Source organism: Macrotis lagotis, chromosome 5 (assembly GCF_037893015.1).
Source record: "Macrotis lagotis isolate mMagLag1 chromosome 5, bilby.v1.9.chrom.fasta, whole genome shotgun sequence".
NCBI classification, from domain to species: Eukaryota; Metazoa; Chordata; class Mammalia; order Peramelemorphia; family Peramelidae; genus Macrotis; species Macrotis lagotis.
Genome location: NC_133662.1, coordinates 47,047,011 through 47,069,409, shown reverse-complemented (window position 1 = coordinate 47,069,409; position 22,399 = coordinate 47,047,011). Strand labels below are relative to the sequence as shown.

The window sequence follows — 22,399 nt, the reverse complement described above, 5'->3', positions numbered from 1 at the left end:
TAGTTGGGATCCAGCCCCAGATTTTGAGATTAATTTGTTTCATAAGATTATATGTTTAAAGAAATCAAGTCATACAAGTGATAAGTCCAATTTCCCTAACTCCAATTCTAGAACTCTTTCCATGGTGCCATACTATCTTTTATGTAAAAAATTTTTGATAGTTAAGAAATAAACTTTCAAAGAAAGAAACTGATTCTAAGTTTTGAGACAGTTTCCAGTGATGTGTTTACAAAACTCCATGGTGAGATAAATATTCGGGTACATACACACCAGGGTGTTGATAAGTGGTTGTTTACATGCAATAGCATATTGTATTGGCAAACAGCCCAGAGCTATACAGTAACCAAGCTGGCAAGAACTCTGAATGCCTCTTTCTTCAGGGAACTGTCCCTCTGCTTCTTAACATTTTAGGGCTGGATGGAGATGACTTCCTCGCAGTTGGCCTTCGCAATGGGCTCCTGGTATACACTTATAACCTAGGTTCGGGCACAGCAAGTCTCTACAGTGACCCACTTAATCTGACTCTTGGAATACATGTGGTCCATTTGGGGAGGTACTTCCAAACCAGTTGGCTGAAGGTAAGGAATCAGTTTGCAAACTGTGATTTAAGTTGGAAAGAAGAATTGTAGGTGATCCCTTGTTACAGCTATATGAAAGACTCAACATTTTTTGAGTGTTACAAACCTCTTTAGCAGTCTGGTAAAAAAACTATGAGCCCTCTCTCAAAATAATAATTTTAAAGAAATGAAATACCCAGAATTACACATGAAACCAAATGTTAGTAAAAAAAAAATAATATATTTTCCCATCCTGGTTCATGGACCTCCTAAAATCTGTCCATGCATGGTCTGTGGACCCCTGATCTATATCAATTGTAAGTCATCAGTTAGATAGTATTAGATACTCAAACATTTCAAAGAAAAAAGAAAATTTAGTAATTCATAAAATTTTCCATCCAAGTACATTGGAAAGAAAATGGTATCTTAATGGTCCCCCTTAGGAAATCCTTTCTCTTTTAATAAGTAATGAAATTTTTCCTTTTAAAGGTGGATGATCAGAAGAATAAATCTACCACCTCCCCAGGGAGACTGGTTGGACTCAATGTCTTCAGTCAGTTTTATGTAGGCGGCTATAATGAATATACTCCACAGCTCTTACCTAATGGATCAGAATTCCAAAATGGTTTCCAAGGTAAGATTTGGGAGGTTTTTTTCATTTCACCATTTCTGTTGTTTTATTTGCCTAACACAGTTAGAACCTGTTTGGTATGAGATGAGGAAAACAGACTACAATCAACCTGAATCTTACCATAAAGGTATAGCCAGCAGAGACAACCAAATGCCAAGTGGAATAACGTGGATTAGTGTATGTTTGGACCTGTAACCATGTTGCTATGACCTGTTTCCATATGCTAAAAAAGAAAAGCAGATTCCCTCCTTCCTATTAAAATGACTCACTAACTATAAAATAATTATGCTACAGAATAATTCAGTTTTTAAAAGTGAGCTACCTAAGGAGCACTGATAATGAGACAACTAGTCACAATGACTGCAGACATTTGTCATTGTGTCAAACAATACCTCTATATACTGCTGAGAAATTAGCAATACTATCCTTTATGACTATTTGGCTTGGATTATCCACTAACCAGGAGCATGCAGCTGTAGAACACTGGAAATTGGAATAATTTGTATATTGAATCCCACCTTCCAATCCTCTACATTCAAACTACTAATAATTGCAGATATTTTAACTCATTCAAATTAAAACAAATCATCTAATATATTATACATATATAAACAAATTCCATTAGAAAAATCTTTTAAAAAACCTGAGAAATTTGAACTTTAAAGTGACCAGTAGTGATTTCAGAGGACTGAAGGTAAAGCATGTCATGTTTCTACTGGAAAAGAAGGATGGAAAAAATACATCCAAATTGAAGCATGCAAACAACAGCAATATGCTGATTTGTTTTTCTTAACTATACTTATTCATTATAAGGAGGGTTCTTTTGTAAGACTGAGAGACACATTTCTCCAATAAATAAAAAGTCAGACAATATAAAGAGGCTATCTTCAAAAGAAGAAATGTACAAAAGTTTTAATATGCATTTTATCGGGGCAGCTAGGTGGCACAGTGGATAGAGCACTAGCCCTGTAGTCAGGTGTACCTGAGTTCAAATCCGACCTCAAACACTTAGTAATTACCTAGCTGTGTGGCCTTGGGCAAGACACTTAACCACATTGCCTTGCAAAAACCTTAAAAAATATATGTATTTTATCAAGTACCTACTTTGTGCTGAGTATACAAAGGCAAAAATGAAACAACTAAATGACAGAATGCTTCAAATTCATAATAGGAGAAATGAAAATTTGAAATCTGAGGTTTCATCTTAAATCCATCATATTTGTCATCTTTATGGAAAAAGACTAAAATATTCAATGTTCAAGAGACATAAAATATTGGTAAATATGGTAAGACAATTACTCTAAAAGTGCTGCTGGTAGATCTTTAGATTAGACCTCTCATTATAAAAACAAATTTAGAGTTCTATTTTTAAAGTCACTAAATAGCATATAAAAGACAAAAGAAAAGGACCCATACAAACAAAATATTTTTACTGGCATTTTTTAGTGGCAGAGAACTAGAAGGAAAACAGATACCCATCAATTGAGAGATGATCTAATAACTTCATATGTATTAGTATATTAAAACACTATTTCATCAAGAGATATGAAGGACATGAAGAATTTGGAGAAACTTGGGAAGATCCAAATGAACTGTTGCAAAATAAGTAAAACCAGAAGGACAATTTACATGATTATCACAATAATAGAAAGGAAAACATTAAAAGAACTGGAACCAATACAATAACCAATAGTAACTTCAGAGGACTCATGATAAAGAGAGAAGATGAGGGCCAGAGATACAGAATGAGGCTTATATTTTCAGACAGAGTCACTGTGATTTGTTTTACTTGACTGTGCACATTTGTTAGAAAAGATACTTCTACCTTAAACTAGGAAAGTCATTGAGAGGTGACAGTGACATGGGGGGGGGGGATGAGCAAAAATAAAACATTTTCAAAAGCAAGAAGTGACAACAATATTTTTAAATACTAATAAACTACTTGTTAATGTTTTCAAATAAATCAATAGACTTTATTTTGATGCCTTCTTTTCCTCTCCAAGTATCAGAGTACTTTATATTTAAAGTAAGCAAACTATATTCTCAGGTTGAGATACTTGGACTACATACCGTCTAAAGTTTATTCAAGCTCTGATAGTCTATAATTTTATGATGTTTAAGTATAACAAGTTTGCTCTGACCCACTCATCTAGAGTCAGGACAGTTACATCTGATATTCAGGGTTTGAGGCTCCCTGAGATATTGGAGTTTCTTTCTTTTTCTTCTGTCACTGACTGGAACACTACTGTGTTCCCTTTTATCTGGTAGGTATCAGTAAATAGTACCCCAGTTCTATCTGGTTATTTAACATCAATTAGATTTTTTTTCAAAGGTATATTTACTTCAAATATGTGTCAAAAACAAACCTACAAACATTTTTCTAGTATCTCATAGCCATAGTCACCATCAAGTCATTCAGTTTTTGTGGGGAATGGGGGACAAACATTAGCTCAGTTTGTATAAGGAATTTGGTTCCCCAAATTTTTGTCTAGTTGCATCATGACTGTTGACTAAGTCCTTGCTACAACTTCCCCTGGCACAGGTCTAGAAGGTCATTACTTGATCTTACCTTGGCTAGAAAAATATTGGGATGCTGAGGTATCCTCCAGACCTTTAAAACTCATAAGATTGGGGCAGCTAGGTGGCGCAGTGGATAGAGCACTGGCCCTGGAGTCAGGAGTACCTGAGTTCAAATCCAGCCTCAGCCACTTAATAATTACTCAGCTGTGTGGCCTTGGGCGAGTCACTTAACCCCATTGCCTTCCAAAAAACTAAAAAAAAAAAGAAAAAGAAAAGAAATTGGCAGTTATCATTTAAAAAAACTCATAACATCAGACTCTACTCCCTTCAGCAGGAAGGGAAGAAAGGATAGATGCAGATGTTAAAGATTAAGATGCATTTCTCAGGACCACATGCCTTCAGAAGGAACAAGTTCCCAAGATCTCTCCATTTATAGCTTGGTCTCTCATCAGATGCAAAATTTAACAACAAACAAAGCAACTGAAAGGACTGAGATCAAAGATTTCTATTAGAGGCTGATTATGAGTTTTTGAGTAAGTAGAACCAGAAGGACAATTTATATGATTACCACAATCTGAAGCTAATCAAAGAACCAACATTCAATACAGAGTTAGCAGGCTGGTCCCAAGTTCCAATTGTCTATGCACGATCACCTTTCACCTATCACCCATCACCACAACTCTCCAGAAGCAAGGTCCTCATTTTATCCATGTGGAATAATGACAAGCTAGATACAATGAAAAGCTGGGTAAAATATGAGGTTTATGTTCTCCATAGGAAATATAGCATAAAGGAAACCATGCTGAATTCAGAATCAGGAAAGACTCAGGTTTTAGTCCTAACTCTGGCCCTTACTATAATCACCTTGGACAAACCATTTAATTCTTCTGAAATTGAAGTTCTTCATCTGTATAATGAAAATAATAACAATATTTTGTCACCAGGGGGCACTGCTGGCCATTTACAAGACCCTTCTTCAGGGGACCACAGGCTGGCTACAATTCAATAGCAGCAAACACTTGGAGAACATGCCAAATTCTTTATAATCCTCAGGGTTATCTCTGTCCCCTAACTCTTCTGTTTTCTGGCTATCAGGCAGAAGTGCTAGTTTTATCAAATCCTCACAAAGTCCCCAAAAGCTTAGGGGCAAAGAATTGGTCCATTTTGATAATTTGATTTTCATTATCTCTCCCCATCTCCCTATTCCCCCTGCCATATCCCGAAGAGGACCCTTTATACCACCAATCTGGATTTCTGCAATGACCTTTTCTCTCTAGTACCTTCCCCAAAATTTGTTAAAATGCATAAGTAGTAAACACTTAGTGTCCAATGACCTCCTTTCCCCCACAGTTGGTTCATTCAAATTCTAGAATTATCATCCTAATGATCTATTTTATCCTAAACAATTTATCTTATTAGTCTAGGGGTATAGTCTGTGTGAATTTTTTCCAGTTTAGTATCTTGCTTCATACCCTACTCACTGAGAGACTTCACCTTTCTGAATTTCAGTGGATACTCAAATATGTGAACTTGACATAATAGAGGTGATCACAAAAATATGGTTGACTATATAAATAAAGAAATAAAATAAACTACATAAAATAATCCCCATGTGCCCCTGGTTCTATCTAAATCTATGCAACTTTTTTTTTTTGCAAGGCAAATGGGGTTAAGTGGCTCGCCCAAGGCTACACAGCTAGGTAATTATTAAGTGTCTGAGGCCCGATTTGAACTCAGCTACTCCTGACTCCAGGGCTGGTGCTCTATACGCTGTGCCACCTAGCTGCCCCAAAATCTATGCAACTTTTTATACCTAACCCAGGATTTCTATGGACACAGTTCACATATGCAGACTTGAACCTCTCTATCAGCTATTACAACTAGCAATGGACCCCAGCACTAGAGTTAGAACGTATCACAAATGTCATTCCATCCTTAAAATCCTAGAGGATTCAATGTGCAATCAGTTAAAGATATTAGGGACCCAGGTCACCCATCTGGCTTCTTTTCCTTGTTTGTCACTCTCATTGCCCAATCCTGCTATTTACTTCTTTCCCTGGCATGGCTAGCTTCTCTCCTGGGCTGCCTGCATCTCCTGTTACTCATCACAGTCTTTTCTTCTTTTGTGGGGTGGTGGAATGAATTCAAGAGCAGGCCCAGGCCTGGAGAAAACTTCCTCCAAGGCCTACCATTCTTCTCTATAATCCTTCTCCACTCACATGTCTGCCTGTCCACATCCTATCCCAGACCTTAAACTTTTCTATAGCCTCCCTTGGCAGCTGAAGTTTGATGAACACACCTACCTTGGAAAACTTTATGAACAAAACTGGCCCCAAGACATGAGACTGACTACTTGTTCCTTTATCCTTCCCTGTTTCTTTGGGAATGAGGAGGAGATCATAAAAGTAAACTATCAACCTCACAGGATCTATGTGAGAAAGCACTTTGTAAACTTTAAATATGTCGTTTATAGCTAGCTAACATTTAAACAGTGCTTTAAGATTTACAAAACATGGGTGTCTAGGTGGCACAGTGGCCCTGAAGTGGCCCTGGAGTCAGGAGTACCTGAGGTCAAATCCGGCCTCAGACACTTAATAATTACCTAGCTGTGTGGCCTTAGGCGAGCCACTTAACCCCATTGCCTTGCAAAAATACCTCAAAAAAAAAAGTTTTCAAAACACTTTATCCCTATGATGGTAATCCTAATGAGATAGGTGTTTTTATTATCTTCATTTTACATATGAGGAAACTGAGGCTGAGAGGTTAAGTGGCTTATCTTGGATCATAAATCCAGTAAGTATTAGAGACCAGATTTGAATTCAAATTAGGCTGACTCTCTGTTCCCACTCTAATCCACTTTACCTAACTGCCTTCAACTATATGTGAGTTGTTCAGATTACAACCTGAAAGAGACATCAGAAATAGAAAAATATTTAAGGATATAATTGTTGCTCAGTCATTTTTCAGTCATGTCTTACCCTTTGTGACCTCATTTGATTTTGTTTGTTTCTTTGGCAATGATACTGGAGTGGTTTGCCATTTCCATCTCTAGCTCATTTTATAGATTAAGAACCTGAGATAAATAGGATTAAGTCTTCCTGACTTCAGGCCCTACCCTCTATCCACTGCACCACCTAGCTGTCTTATTAAGGACATATCAACAAACAAGTATGGGTAGTATTTGCAGGCTTGAGAGATAAATTCCTTTAGTGAATCCAGTTACAGAAAACTTTATTCAGTAGAATAGTTCACAATTTACTGTTCCTCATACACAAATCCATGAATAAAGTATATGGAATTACTTTTTCAGTAATGGTGATACTGCCACACCTGCCAAACTGTCTGACTGAGCCTCCCTCATGATCAATGGCACATATTTTTAGCACATTAGTGAAAAAGCTAGTTGTGGAAAGTATGTCTTTTCAGGTCCCAATATATAAAAGAGAGAATCTTAAGGGTCCTTCTAATCTTTGCTTCTTGTAGCAAAATAAAATTGAACAAAACCAAGTAGGAGTTAAACATGTAACCTTGGTCTTATCAGCAATGTGCTCTGAACCACTAAGCTGGCTATCCACAAGGAGTCAGAATAAAGAATTTCAAAGCTTCATGGATCAGAGAACTGACAGTCCTAACAAGAAGGTCAATCATATTTATCACTAAACAGATACATAAATAATATCCAAAATAGACTGTCTGACTCATGCTTAAAGATCTAAAAACATCAAGACTAGGAGCTTTCCATGCCAAATACATAATTCTTCTATACTTAATTAAGTTCATTTCTTCCTGTCCTAGAGTTAGTTAATAATTTACATTATTCTAATAATAACCATTCCCATAACTGAACATACATAAAATTATAACCCTTTCTCTAAGTTAAACAATCTTAAGCAATCTTACTTGTTTGATTGAATTATTGCTTCTCATTCTAATTAAGATCAAATTGGCCATAAGTCATTCTAGTCTAATTTTGGTCTTGTCCAAAAGGCATATGACAATGCTTAACATTAATGAATCTTTTTTGCCAAATTAAACTAATCTAGGATAATAGTGTAAGTCATTTGTTTATCCAACTAGCCACCATTTATTTTTTGTCTAGTTACAGCCAAACATCATTTTTGGGAAATATAAAGATAATTAATATTTTGTCCATTCTCACCTTCTCTAATAGTAGTAATGATATGGGAAATTTTGGTCCAGAGTAGTGATCTCATTGTTGAAAGGAACTTTCATTGTGATCATTAACAATATTTCTATGATGCGTTGTCTTAAAGAGCTCTTAGGGAGCAAACAGAAGTTAAATGTCAGGTGTCTGTAAGTTCACCATTAAGTGTCATAAATAGGACTTGAAATCTTCTGACCCCTAGGACAACACTCCAACCACCATGCTATGCTATCTTTCAAGTATGGAAAAAGCAGTTGCTCTTTCAGAAGACCTGGGTTCAAATCCTACTTCTGATTTTGAAGAAGTCAAAAACTTCTCCAGGCCTCAGTTTCCTCATCCATAAAATAAAAGGGTAGGATCAGATGACCTCTGAAGTCCCTTCAAACTTTAGATCAATGATTCTATGAATTATAGTAAATAGGGGCACTTACTTAGCTAGGGGCAGTGGACAGAGCACCGGCCCTGAAGTCAGGAGGACCTGAGTTCAAAGCCGATCTCAAATACTTAATAATTGCCTAGCTGTGTGGCTTTGGGCAAGTCACTTAACCCCATTGCCTTGCAAAAAAAATATAGAAAAAGAGAGAAATAACATAACAATCTGTTATGTGTAGATAGAGGATTCCAATTTCCATTTCTTGTATAGTTTCTTTCCATGAACACAAGAGTGTAACAAAAATGTCATTAGTACTTTTAATGTCTGATATATGCAGATATAAAGGGTGTCTCCATGTCTTTGAGTCAGATGTAGGCTGTGCCACAGAGACAGCCAAATGCCAACGAACAGAATTAGAACTCTGTGTGTCTGAGTATGAAGTCATCCTTGTCCTTACATGTGCTAGTGTTCATACACTAATAAAATGCAGGTAGAGACAGTTATAGAGGTTACAAAAGAAGAAAGCTAAATTGAAAACCAAAGAAGAATTTATTTTCAATGCAATTTTAGGTCACAAATATAAAATCATTCACATAAGCAACATTTTAGTACTATTTGTTTTTTACTGTAGATGAGTAGAGAAAACTTTAAAGGACATTCTCTTCTTGGCAGATAAAAGACATGACATAAGCAAAGCTACTAACATGGCTAAGATTTACCCTTTTTTATCTCTGTCCCTTCTTAGTCAAGGCATTTTATCTTTAATTGACATTTTCCAAAAGGTAGCATTCCAGGTCAGAATGGCTTGTACTTCTTTGCACAGTATTTACTGGCTACCAGTCATTACTGAATGTGCTGAAAATAAGGAGAGAATGTGGTGCTGATTGTTTTACAGAATTCTATTTGAGAAGAATTTAGGAAGGAAATATCGTTCACAGATAGCCTTTAATTTGAACATTAGAATGCTAATGGTTTAAAATGATAAATAATAAGACTTGAAAAAGAAAGAAAATACTTTAGAATGGTTCAGTATTTGTCTTTAAATATCCAAAAAGTTATATAATGCATAAGAGGGATTACATTTTGAAGACCAATGGATAGGAGTTAAAGAGGAAACAAATTTTGTTTCATTATAAAAAAATAACTGAAAATGGGCCTTCTATTGTGACCCAAGATTTGCAAGGTACCATGGCTATTTCATTTTCTATTTCATTTGATCTTGCAACAGTCCTGAGAAGTAGCTACTATACCTATTAATATTCTCATTTTAAAGAAGAAGGAACTGAGGCACATAGAGACTGAATAATATACCATGGTCACCCAGTCTGGGAGGTGAGATATGAACTCAGATCTTCCTAATTCCAAGGCCAGGGTTCTTTTTATCAATGTCAAAAATAGATTGGGGTGCAAGACAAACTTTCTTCTAACCACATATCTTGCTGCCCAGTACATTTCCTGGCAGCAAAGAACCAGGCCTTGTGACTTTCATCTACTCCAAAATGTGAACCTTATTTATGCAAGCAAAATGCACCTTCTACCTCTGGCTCTCAAGCTTAATCTCTCAACCAAGATGAGGAGAGATTCTAATGAAATTTTCTTTAGACTTCAGGCCTTCTGCTTCTTGTCATACTTATACCTTGAGGAAGAGGGAGAGGAAATTCAGTGAGGAATGGAACTTCCATCTCCTAATGTGCCCTTAGCTCCCAAATCTCTGGCCTTCGGAGGAAAGAGGATATTGAATCAAAGCTTCCCATCTGATCATGTGCCTCCCATCTCATTCTACACTTAGCTCCAGTCCAATCTCTAATCTTCTTTGGGAAAAGGAGTGACACCTTTCATTCTATGATGAACATTTTCTTTTTTCTTTTTCTTTTTTTTTTACTGAACTTTGAAAGGCATAGGATTTATTTGTTTGTTTGTTTGTTTGTTTATTATCTAAGGCAGTGGGGTTAAGCAACTTGCCAAAGGTCACACAGCTAGGTAATTATTAAGTGTCTGAGGCCGAATTTGAACTCAGGTCCTCCTGACTCCATGGCAGGTGCTCTATCTACTGCACCACCTAGCTGCCCCTACAATGAACATTTTTATACCTGCTCACACCCTATATGTATCCCAATGACTCTGAACCCCTGTAAATCATTATCCAAACCCCATTCCCCATCTGTCAGTAGCTAGTTTTTTTATTTCATACCTCTAAGTCCTCCCATTCCAAAAGTCCAATCAAACATTGCTCACTCTTTCCCCCCCATGCTCCCTAAAATCCCATTAGCAATAAATATATCTTCACTTCTTCCATCTATTAGCTGTTACTGAAACCTGACTATCCCTGAAGACACAGCCTCTTGACCATACATTCCAGTACTATTCATTCCCCATTGACTTACCAGTTGAAGTAGAGGTACTAGATTATTACTTGCTTCCCAGTGCAACTTCTGGGTTCTCTCTCTGACTCTATCTTTCCATAATCTGTCTTCCTTTGAGGTTCACTGCCATTAATATCTACTACCCAATCAGAATCCTAGGAGCTGTTGTTTACATGTCCCCAGATCACTCTACTTTCTACCTCAATGAATTCTATATATAGCATAAAACTCCCCAACTCTTGCTCTCATAGTAAAAGACTTCAGCACACATATTTACTCTCCCTCAAACAGTTTAACCACTCATATCCTCAATTTATTCATTTTCCATGATTTACTACCCAATTCCACCTCAGCAACACACAAAGATGGTCAATGACCTTGCCATTACCCACAAATGTACCACCTCTATATGTTCAAGAATTTTGAAATCCCCTTGTCTGACTATAATCTATTGACTTTTCACTTCTCCTTCTGACTTTTCTTACCAAATACTATTCTCTGTCTGTGCAGTAATCTCCATTTGCTTGAATCTTCAAATCTTTCCCAGGTCATCTTCCCTGCACTGGTCACTCTCTCTTCTCTTTTTCCCATCTTGAACCTTTGATGTACCAATTCACTTCTACATGGTCCTCCTCTCTTGAGTCCCTAGTCCCCTTATCAATTCCCTGATTGTACCCTGATAACCATCAGTTTCGAACCTTTTACTGCCTTTGGTCCTTACTGTAGGAATGGCTCTAAAGTCAACATCCTTTTAGGTCAAGTTTGATGTTGGGATAAAGTCAACATCCTTTTAGAAAAGTCATGTTTGATTTGATAAAAAAGAGAAGGAGATTTACTCTGCCCATACACGACAAAGATAAAACAGCAAGAAGACAATGGCTTTTAACTTCTCTGGCCACAATCTGCCTTGTCTCCTTCTGGAAATCCATCTCATCAGTTTGTTGCATGGTCTCAGGTACCCACCATGTCTGAGAGCCCAATAGCCCCCATGTCTTGGGCTTTTTATTGGCTCTAGACCAGGAAGCTACTTCAGAGAAGTTGGAGTCAATCAGGTTTCATGAGAGAAAAAAGTTTCACTAAAAAAAAAAAGGTACTAGGGAATCTGAGACCGAAAGAAGTTATACATGAGTTGTGTCAGGGTAAGGGGAAGTTGCATCAGTAGCTGCTATCCCACCATATTCTTTCACAAGTCCTACTGAATGAAGATGGGGAAATCCATTCAATCATTCTGACTGTGTCCACTACAAATAAATTACAGAGTGTTAGTCAGACCCTAACTAGTGCTAGGCAATGCTACCATCCCTCCCTTATCTACTCACCAGTCCACTCTCCATAGCAGTTCTTCTATCCCTTTTCATCCCTCCTTAAGCCTCCCATGGTTTATCAAACCACCATCACTAAGCTTTTGGCAAGAAATTGAACTTCTCCTTTACAGAAAATTGAAACCCTACATTGTGACCCTCTTCTCTTCTTTTCCTTATCTCTCATCATTCATGTACTTTCTGCCATTATCTCCTCCTTCATTCCTTTCACATGATAAGGGGTCTAACCCCTCTACTTACTCGAACAATTGTTTTCTAGCCCATTTCTTTCAAGAGATTGCACCTCATGCTATCCACATTTTGATTTCTTTTTTATTTCTTCCTGTACTGGGTCATTCCATATTCCATGAAAACATGCCCTTGTTTCCCTCATCCTGAAAAACATTCAGAGATCATTGGTAATTTTAAAATGATGTCAGAAGTCAAATTATAAGAAGTAGAGAATGAGAGGAGAGAAAGTGGAAGCACCTATTATAGATATTTTCTAAAAGGAGTTTAGCTTTAAAGGGAAGAAAAAGATTTAAGATGATTGTTTGGGGTTGAAAGGATCAAATGAATCTCCTTATATTATTTCTCAATTTGTATTATTTAATTATAAACTTGAATTTTAATTTCATAAAGAATTTTACCAAAACTTTGCAAAAGATATACCAATTTTAAAATCAATTGTCAATCCACATTAGATACTTTTGTATCCTATATGATAGTGATATAAACATTGCCCATGAAAGAAAATTTGGCATCATTTCACATATTCAAACAAAGGAACATCTGTTAGCTGTCATCTCTGCACCTTCTAGTGCTTCTGTGAAGAAATGTCTTCTAAAAGTGAATTCTATTAAAATGGTTCTTATGGTAAAGTAAGCAGTAATTGCATAGTGTGCTATAAAATACAATCATGTGTTTCAAAACCTTAGATTGCCCCTTTGAGCTAATTTCCACATTTTTCAAAGCCAAATTTTCATCAGTACAAACAAAAAAATGAAGCAATTCACAAAAACAATAACCTATTGCTTCAGAAATTCAAAAGGTTTTGCAACAGGAATTGGGCAAAACCTCATATCCCACAATTATGTCAAAGATTTTTTTTTAAATTGGTCCTATGATAAGTTCATGACATCTAGCAGAATGTCAGAGTTCAGTTCACAAACTTGATATCCAGTTAACTGGAAAAAAAATTAATTAAATATTATGTTTTTGCTGTAACAGTCCTGTTGCTAAGATGTTTGGCACATTAACTAATAATAATAATATTATTATTATTAACTTCAGATGTAAAAAACATTCAGGCTCTCTTATTTCTCCCAGAAAAATGCCCAATAACTGAACAAATCACCTAAGTTTAATGGACTTTGGTTTGCTCCTCTATGAACTGAGGAAATTGGCAACATCATAACTGAGGTTCCTTCCAACTCTGAATCTAAGATCCTATAATACTAGAGCAGAAGTTTTAAATGACAACTCTTTTCTTTTTTACTCTCTTAAATAATTAAATCTTATTTTCACTTTTTCACAAGGTTGTATTTTTGATGTGCAAGTCCGGACAAGAAAGAATTACCACTTTAGATCCCTGGGGGATCCTGAAGGTCATCCCAATGCTGGTCGCAATGTGGGACAATGTGAAATCTCCCCCTGCAGTTTAATAAAATGCAAAAATGGTGGTGTATGCATCAATAGTGGATCAACAGTTTAGTAAGTATGAAATTAGTTATTGCCATAGTAATAATACTACCTATGTGTGCACTGTAACAAGTATACTATTTCCCTAATGCCAAAACCACAAACCAGTTTTCAGCTTAAATATGGAGATCAGTCAATAAACAACTAAAATTTTATCTTCTATAAGAAGCTTTTCCCAACCTCTCTTAATTCTAGTCTTTTAATTTGTGATAAAGCACATGTGTTTCAAGGACTGTCCTTCAACATGTGAGATTGGGGGTGTCAGTACATGGCTTAAAGTGAGGTAGAATATACACATTTATACATAGTGTATGCTTGCATATGTGTATCTATATGAATGTGTATATATTTGTGTTTATACATATGCATATCTATATCTATATAGAGAGAGATAGATGTGTCTCTGTGTGTGTGTGTGTGTGTGTGTGTGTGTGTGTGTGTGTGTGTGTGTGTGTGTGTCTTCTTGTCTTTCTACCTTTCTCTGAGGGAGACTGTTTCCTGCCAGGAGAGGAAAAACAGACACAATAGGAGTGATGTTGTTCTTCAATTCTGTTAGATTCTTAATGACTTTGTTTGGAGTTTGCTTGGCAAAAATACTGAAGTGGTTTGCCATTTCCATCTCTAGATCATTTTTAGATGAGGAGACTGAGGCAAACAGGGTTAAGTGACTTACCCAGGCTACTAAGGGTCAGAAACCATATATGAATTCAAGGAGATGAGTCTTCCTGACTCCATCCTTAGTTTTTCATCCATGGTGAAACAAACTGTAGAGGTACCAGGATAGAATTAGATCTATCTGTTCCCTTATGTATTGTTAATATAAGGGATAAGTTTTCAAATTCAAAGTAACTTCCGATTTCCTTTCAATACTAAGAGTAGATAGAATATAAGATTTCAAGTTCTATATTTGAGACTGCTCTTTTCTCCTCCAAATACCAGTTGACAATCAACACATGTAGCAATTTTCAAAGAAAGTTCATTTATCCAAATCAGTAGCAAAAGAGAAGAAGACATAATAGGAGAATATGTACCAGTCAGCTAGGTGGCATAGTGACAGGAGTTTAAATCCAGGCTCAGATATTTACTAGCTGTGTGGACAAGTCATTTAATCCTGATTGCCTCACATCCAGGGTCATCACCAATCATCCTGATTCATATCTGGTCACTGGATCCAGAAAGCTCTGGAGGAAAAAGTAAGTCTAATGACTTAGCACAGCACCTTCCTCAAATTCAATTCATGTGCTTGTCATGGCATCACCTCCCTGATGTCATGTCTTCTTCAAGAGAAGGACAAATGCCATCATCATCATCATCATCATTATGTACCAGACAATACAGAAAGAAGAAACACTTTCATTAGGAACATAGTAAAACTCAGTTTTACCAAATGAAAGTGTCCTAGAATCTCACCCAAGGGGAAGTTTCCTGAAGTCTATAGTGTAGTATCCTGGGGCTGGGGAGACGATAGACTGGCAACTCCTTTCATGCTAGCTTCTTTCCAGAGTCTTTTCCTTTAGCAATAGGAAATGGTTCTCTTGAAGCTAGAAGCCAGAGAGCCCAAAGTCCAGACTCAAGTTACTCAAAGACAACTGGAGGAAGACTTAGAGACTAAAAAGGCTCTCCTCAATTCACTCTAGCCTACTCCACCCCACCCCACCCCTTTACCCCCAAGCACTGTAGTAAGGGCTGGTGACACAAAGAGAAGGAAAGCAATACCTGTCCTCAAGTAGCTTACATTCTTATGGGGGAGTACTACATTTTTGTTATGTCCAAATCTTTGATTTTTTTTCTTGGCAAAGATACTGGAGTGGTTTGCCATTTCCTTCTCCTGTTTATTTTAGATAGTCCACTTAGGCAAGTAAGGTTAAGCAATTTGCCCAGCATTGCACAGCTAATAGTGTCAGACCAGATTTGAACTCTAGTCTTCCAGATTCAGCCCTCTATCCTCTTAGCACCTAGTTATCCTTTCTTTAAATAACATGTTTAAAGAAAAGTAAATATAAGATATATACAAAATCAATACACAGGGATTGCGGAGGCAATAACAACTGAGGAAATTGAATTCAGAAGATAAGAAGATGGTTCAGTGGATTTATGCCATCAGATTCCAACTATTTTATGAAAACAATTTATAAAAGAATCTGTTGTGACAGTATTGTCATAAAATTGATCATAGTAAGAACTGTCAGTTCTAAGCTATTCCCAATACAGTGATAAGGCATGCAACTGAACATTGAGTTTTGTGACACAATCACCCCTCTGCATTATGATACTTGAAGTATTTGGCCCCTGTATTATTTCATTGTGAAACAGCAGAAATTCTAACAAATGGAAGAAAAAACAATGCTAGGAAAATTTGTATAGTGTTGACTACTTTTTACAAAATAATGTTGCCTTGTAGTGCTGAGGTATATTCACTGAATAAGTCTTTGTTGAACTTCTGTTCTTTATACAGGTAGAATGCTAGCTAAGCACCTGGGGTGGAAGGAGGGGAGAATAAAAATTAATACTAAGAATAAGGCCTACAAATGTTTATCTTATCATTTCAAAACTCTCATGGACTATAGAGAAACAAGGACATGCTAATATATATATATATATATATATATATATATATATATTCACATACATATGCACATTTTATATAATATATATACACATTTATAGGTACCATATTTCCCCCAAAATAAGACTGGTATTTTATTAATTTTTGTACCAAAAAATGCATTATTATTATCAATGCTTATTTTCAGGAGATATCTTTCTTACCCATGCAAAACAATCTACATTTATTCATGTTCAAATATCTACATTTATTAAAATACAGTCTATATCTTCTAGAACATTGTCATAACTCTCCAAAGCCCAAATTCTGACCTGATTTTCTTGCAACTTCATTTCTTGTAGAATCATTGGCCCCAATATCTAATGTCCAGTTCTCCTTAAATGAACACTTCTTGTCCATATAACCTGCTTATAGTACATTGGCAACACAACTGTCAATGATTTTATCCCATGAATTCTTCACCCAAGTCACAACCTCTTGCAGGTTAAGCTTCCCAAAGTTTTCACCTTGATGTCTTTCCATTCTATTTACAATGAAGCCATTGATTTCCATGTGCAAATGGTGCTTGAATGACTTGTTTATTGCAATATCAAGAGTTAGAGATGCAGAAATCATTATTTGATCTATTCTTCCCTCCATAAGGAAGTTCTTCATGTCTTTAGCACAGTGAATGCTGGCTGCATCCCAGACTAGCAGATCTTTTTGGCCACCTCAAAAAACAAGTGGCAAAATTAAATCAACATATTTCCTTATAACTGCTTGTGAGCACCAGGTTTTTTCAGTTTCAAGAACATAAATGCCTGAAACATGCTCAATTTTATCTTTCTTGCCCTTAGTGATGATTAGAGGTGAGACTTTCATCCAGTCTAGCAAGTTTGCACCTTATTCATAGGTTGTGTCTTGTACTCTGACTGGTCCTTTGGCAATGTTTCCAGTCCATCTGCTTACATAGACATTTACCTCTGGTTCAAAGGTGCCTGCTTGGAGTTAATTATAATTTATATTATCATTTATTTTTAGTATTAATGTCAATAATATTATTTATCTTATTCATTATATTATATTACATTATAATTCAATACATCTATCATGTATTTTAATAGACATGCTAGATGCATCCATCTGGCTGATCTTAACTGGGGCTTATTTTGGCTGTAGGACTTATTACAAGCATCCTGAAGAAACAATGCTAAGGCTTATTTTCTGCTTAGATCTTATTTTCAGGGAAATATAATTTTTGGGTTTTTGTTTTTAATATATGTGTGTGTGTGAGTATATAGGCTTAAATAATGAATATACATGTGTGCTTAGGCATGGATAGAATTGAGTCTATATGAAGTGGGGTTGTGATAATTGGGGGAGAGGAAGAGGGTAATGGATATAACCTTAAGGGAATTAGCTTCTACCTTAAGACCAAATCATGCCATCTTTGAAAACCTTTTTGTTAAATTGGGGTAAGGAATGAAGACAGAGACAAATCTAGAAAGCTTAGGGTAACAACTAGCTGTGGTAGTGTCATGTGTGAGTATATGCAAACTCAGCCCTTTCTTTTAGTCAGCTTCTCCTGATTGTGCCAAGCTTTTAGCATGCTACAAAACCTTATTCATAAGATCCATTGACACTCAAAAGAAACCATTTACCTATCTGTACTGGAAAAACCAAGGGGATGAAGGATACTTATCGCCCAGTTTATGAAGTTAGATAGGCAGCCCACTGAGTTTGTTCATCAATATACACATCTCAGATATGCAAAATAATACAAACTATGAACTGAGTTCAGAATTGAGTACAAAGAGATTAGCCAAGATCACATGTGGAAAATTGTGCAATGCTTTCATTGATCCCAATCTGATCAATGCAAAATAATCTATTTTTAACACTATTATTTGGGGGGTGGGGGAGGAGAAGGTAATGCTCCATTGCTGCAGATCAATGAAGGAGGCAAAAGAAGGCAAACTCCAACAAGTTATAGAGACATGGAAAGATGTAAACAGAATGTTATGGATCAGTATTTGTGTACAATAATTAGCATAAAAGACATCTAGTTTAGAATAAACGAGAATAAACAACAGATGGAGGACCAGAGGGTTGCATTGGTATTCATAAAAAAAAAAAGCTTAAAAAGTCAGAGAAATGTCTCCAATGCAGGGGTTATATCCTCTATGAAGAGTTTAAAGGAGAACAATAGTTGAGAACAAAGAAAAGGCACAAATAACTTGTGACCTGCAGATTGGAAGAAATCTCTATTCTGATGAGATTGTGGAACCATCAAAATATCAGAATTCTAGCAGCTATATGCAAAATAGACCTGTTTCTGGTGGCTCTTAGAGTAATATAACTTGAGATTTGAAAGGGCTAATTATAATTAGGGCCAGAGAAATCAAAAAGAAAGGTTAAATCTAGGGGGTGTTGCATATGAAGAATAAGTTAACAGAATTCACGTAGGAAAGGAAATAGAAAATAACTAGAAATGTATACGCCTGAACAGAAGAAATGGTGGTACTCTGGACATTATTAGAAAAACTGGGAAATAATTTCTGTACAAAGGAAAAGAGAAATTTTTTTTGTAGCCCTAATTTTTCCTCACTTCCTATCTCCATTTCTGGGTACTGTATATTAAAGAATAAACAAAACCTAATAAATCAAGCTAATTGGTCAAAGCTAAGATGGCATTCTAGAAGAATTACAATAACAATGCCTGAGCATTGTTAGGGTGAAATATGAGCAATAAGGGAGTTACTCCTCTTTCTTAGTAAAGGAATTTAAGGTGGTATCCAGAGTACTAGCTAATAGTAAAAAGAGAGGCATTGGAAGCAAATCTGAATCGTGAAACAGAACGGGTATAAACACATTTGCTTAGCTATTTGATCCTCCTCATTAAAATTGCCTTATAACCATGTGCTTACACAGACAGTAGTGACAGAATTCCCATAAACCTTTTTTTCCAAGGGTTTACAGCTCAACTATAAAAAAATGTGCTACAGGACAAAACTGAAGAGAGAAAACAATCACATTTTTATTCTTTTGGTCTTTAAAGAGTTAGTTAATCCTTTTTTTTCCCACTTAGGCAAGTCATAAAAAAAAGAAAGAAAGAAAAACTACTCTTAAGGGTTCTTTCAATGTGAATTTTTTATATGTTTTTTAAGTTTCATAATTGAAAAACAACTAGGCCATGGTAAGAGTATATAAACTCTTACTGGCAAATACTTTCTGCTTTTGATGGCTTCCAGAGAGTAAATATGTCATTCTTTATGGATTAAATCTCACACTTTGAGATTCTCCCAATCTAAATAGACCCTTCTGCCTAAGGCCTCACCACTAAATGGAAAGAACCTATTAACCTTAATATTTGTCCATCCGACAGGGGAATAGATTTAAACCCTCAAGATGGGGCTTGGACAGATGTTGGAAGAAAATAATGTTTTCACTTGTCCTGGAGCATCTGCTTTTAAAATACAATGAAATGCAAACATCTTTTTATTTTGTTTGGACTGAGTTTTGGTTTATTTTTACTTTGCCTTCTTTTCACCTGCAGCTTTTTATAGCATATATTATTGAGTAGTGTCTTCACTAGTTTCCAAGCAGGGAGAGTTACCTCTTATAACCGTATTTTGTATGTTTATAGAGCCTTTCTTCTCCAGTCTATAGTGCTCTTCAACTTTAAAATCCAATGAATCAAAACTTTCTCTTAATCTCTTTTTTTCTTCCCCCTCCTAATTCAGAAGTTAGTCTCCACAGGCTGGATTTTAAGTGGGTGGAATAAAATAGTTTCAGAAGAGGTGTGATTTCAAAGTTCTGCTGTCTCCCCCCAATCCCATTCCCCAAAGGAAAAAAATCTACTGCTGCTTGAAACTGATTTGTTCCTATGATTTGTTCCTATGACTTTTTGTAGCCTGTTGAAATGTAAGTGCTCCAAAAGAGATATCTCCTTAGGACTTAATGATTATTTGAATCTTCATGTGAATAAATAAATGTCTCAAATCCTTACCTCAGAGGAAGTTTAGATAAAGGAAAGTAAGGGAGAGAGCTTGAAAATGTAAGGTTCCTAAGATGGGGATGATAAAAGAATTGTCCCTATTGGAAAGAAATAACGAAAGGAAAGGTGGGAGCTTTCAAGGCTAAAAGAATATTCCCCAAAGGATACATTTTGTACAAGAGGAGTGGTAACCTTCATGTTTCCACCCTGAGAGGCACTTGCTCTAAAGTCCAAACTCTTCCATATCCTATGGTGGGCCACCACCCCTCTTTTCTACCATTCCTTTAAACAGATGATGGTCAAACTTGTGTATCTTCAGGTGACTGTACTCATAATCTAACTGTCCCCCATGCACATACCCAACCCCTATTGTAGACATCAGGTTGTTAAGTTCCTTTCTCTTGCTTCTCACTGAAAATTCCCATTCTATTTATCTATTCGTGTACTCCTCTGATGCCTAATTGTAGTATAGAGGTCACCACTAAATTTTGGAGTTGGAAAACATTTCAAATATCTTCTTTCTAGTCCAAGCCATGCCTAAACAAATATCTCTTTTATAAAATATATTACAAGTGGTCTTCCATGTTCTACTCAGTGCATTCCAGTGAGAAACTCCAGTTTAAGCTCTAATTGTTAGTAAACTTTTCCTTATAAATCTTCCTCTCTGAAACTTTTGCCCATTGTTCTCAATTCATTGTTCTCAATAACCTCAAAGAGGTTACTCTTTGAGGAAACAGAACACTTTCACTCCTTTGTCCATGAGCCAATATATATGAAATTATATATATATATATATATATATATATGAAACATCTTGACTACGCCACTTAGCAACTTTGTGACTCTGGGCAGGTCAATTTACCTCGCTAGGTCTGAGTTTCTATATCAGATAAATGTTTGTGCCATTATAGAAAGGTCACTAGATATAAAGATGGATGACTGATTCAAATCTTAGCTTTTCCATGTTCTTCATATGAGACCTTAGACAAATCACTCATCTCTAAAATGAAGAAATTGGTCAAGATCAGGGCTGTTAAATGTAATGCTGGGGGCAGGTAGGTGGTACAATGCATAGAGCACTGAATCCAGCCTCAGACATTTAATAATTACCTAGCTGTGTGACATTGGGCAAGTCCTTTAACCCCACTGTCTTGCAAAAAAACAAAAATAAAACGTCTCAGTAGTTTCAAAAAAATGTGCTGTTGTAGGCTGAGTCCCGAATTAGATTAAAATAAAATTAGGAAATATTTAACAAAATAAGTGAAAACATTAAAACATCAGATAATAGGGGCAGAGCCAAGATAGCGACATGAAGGGATCTAGTCTTAGGAGCTCTCTGATAAAAACTCATAAGCTAAGGACTCTTAACTAAACAGCACCCACAAAGGGACCCAGTGAGGCAGTTCTCCTACTCCAGGTAACTTGGAAAAGAGCAGAAAGGCTCTGTTCCCCAGGGTCGGAGGGGCGGCCCGATGGAGGGGTGGCCCACCAGAGCGAAAGAACTTCAACCTCCCGGAGGCAGCCCCAGGGCGCTGGGAGCCGCGGCGGCTCACAGCAGGGGGGGGGGTCTCCTGAGCTGCACCCCGGGGAGCACCGAGCACAAAGTGGGGGAACAGTGGGGGACCTCTGCCAGAGCGAACACGTGGAACCCAGCCCTCAGGGCACACAGCAAGCAGCTGGTCTTTCCGAAGCCCAAACCCAGAAACAGAAGCAGGCGGAGCTGGTTAGCAGGAACCCCCAGGGCATGAGCCCATTGAGCTGAGGGGAGTAAAGAGAGAGAGATTGCTGAGCTCTGTCCTCGGCCCCTGAAACAGGACTATGAGGCTCTGACCACATTCAGATCCTGATCCCAGTTTAGGCCCCCCCATAGAACAACAGGGCCCCCCCACCTCGGCCCCATGGCAGAGAGGGGCTCTTATGGTCATTCACAGACCAGGAGGGAGGACAGAGCCTCACACACTGAGACCCTTGTGGGAGTGTCCCAAAAGCTCAGGAAGCACCCCCCAAAAAAGGCTTAGGCTGGGAAAATGAGCAAGCAAAGAAACAAAAGGAAGACCATTGAGAAATATTTTTCAAATGAGTCCAAGAAGGATCAAAATACTCAGTCTGAAGATGAGGAAGCACAAGCTCCTGCATCTAAAGACTCCAAGAAAAACAGAAATTGGGCTCAGGCTATGACAGAGCTCAAAAAAGACTTTGAAAATCAAATGAGGGAGTTAGAAGAAAAACTGGGAAAAGAAAGGAGA

General features: G+C 36.9%; 1 protein-coding gene across 1 annotated transcript in view; it reads left to right on the top strand.

The window, feature by feature from the left end:
* EYS (eyes shut homolog) overlaps window positions 1–22,399 on the top strand; it is a 430,665-nt gene that overhangs the window by 335,957 nt on the left and 72,309 nt on the right. The window contains exons 8-10 of the mRNA XM_074190004.1: window positions 412–578; window positions 1,047–1,191; window positions 13,449–13,623. Of these exons, the coding sequence (XP_074046105.1) occupies window positions 412–578; window positions 1,047–1,191; window positions 13,449–13,623 (487 nt within the window). The remainder of the gene's footprint in view (window positions 1–411; window positions 579–1,046; window positions 1,192–13,448; window positions 13,624–22,399) is intronic.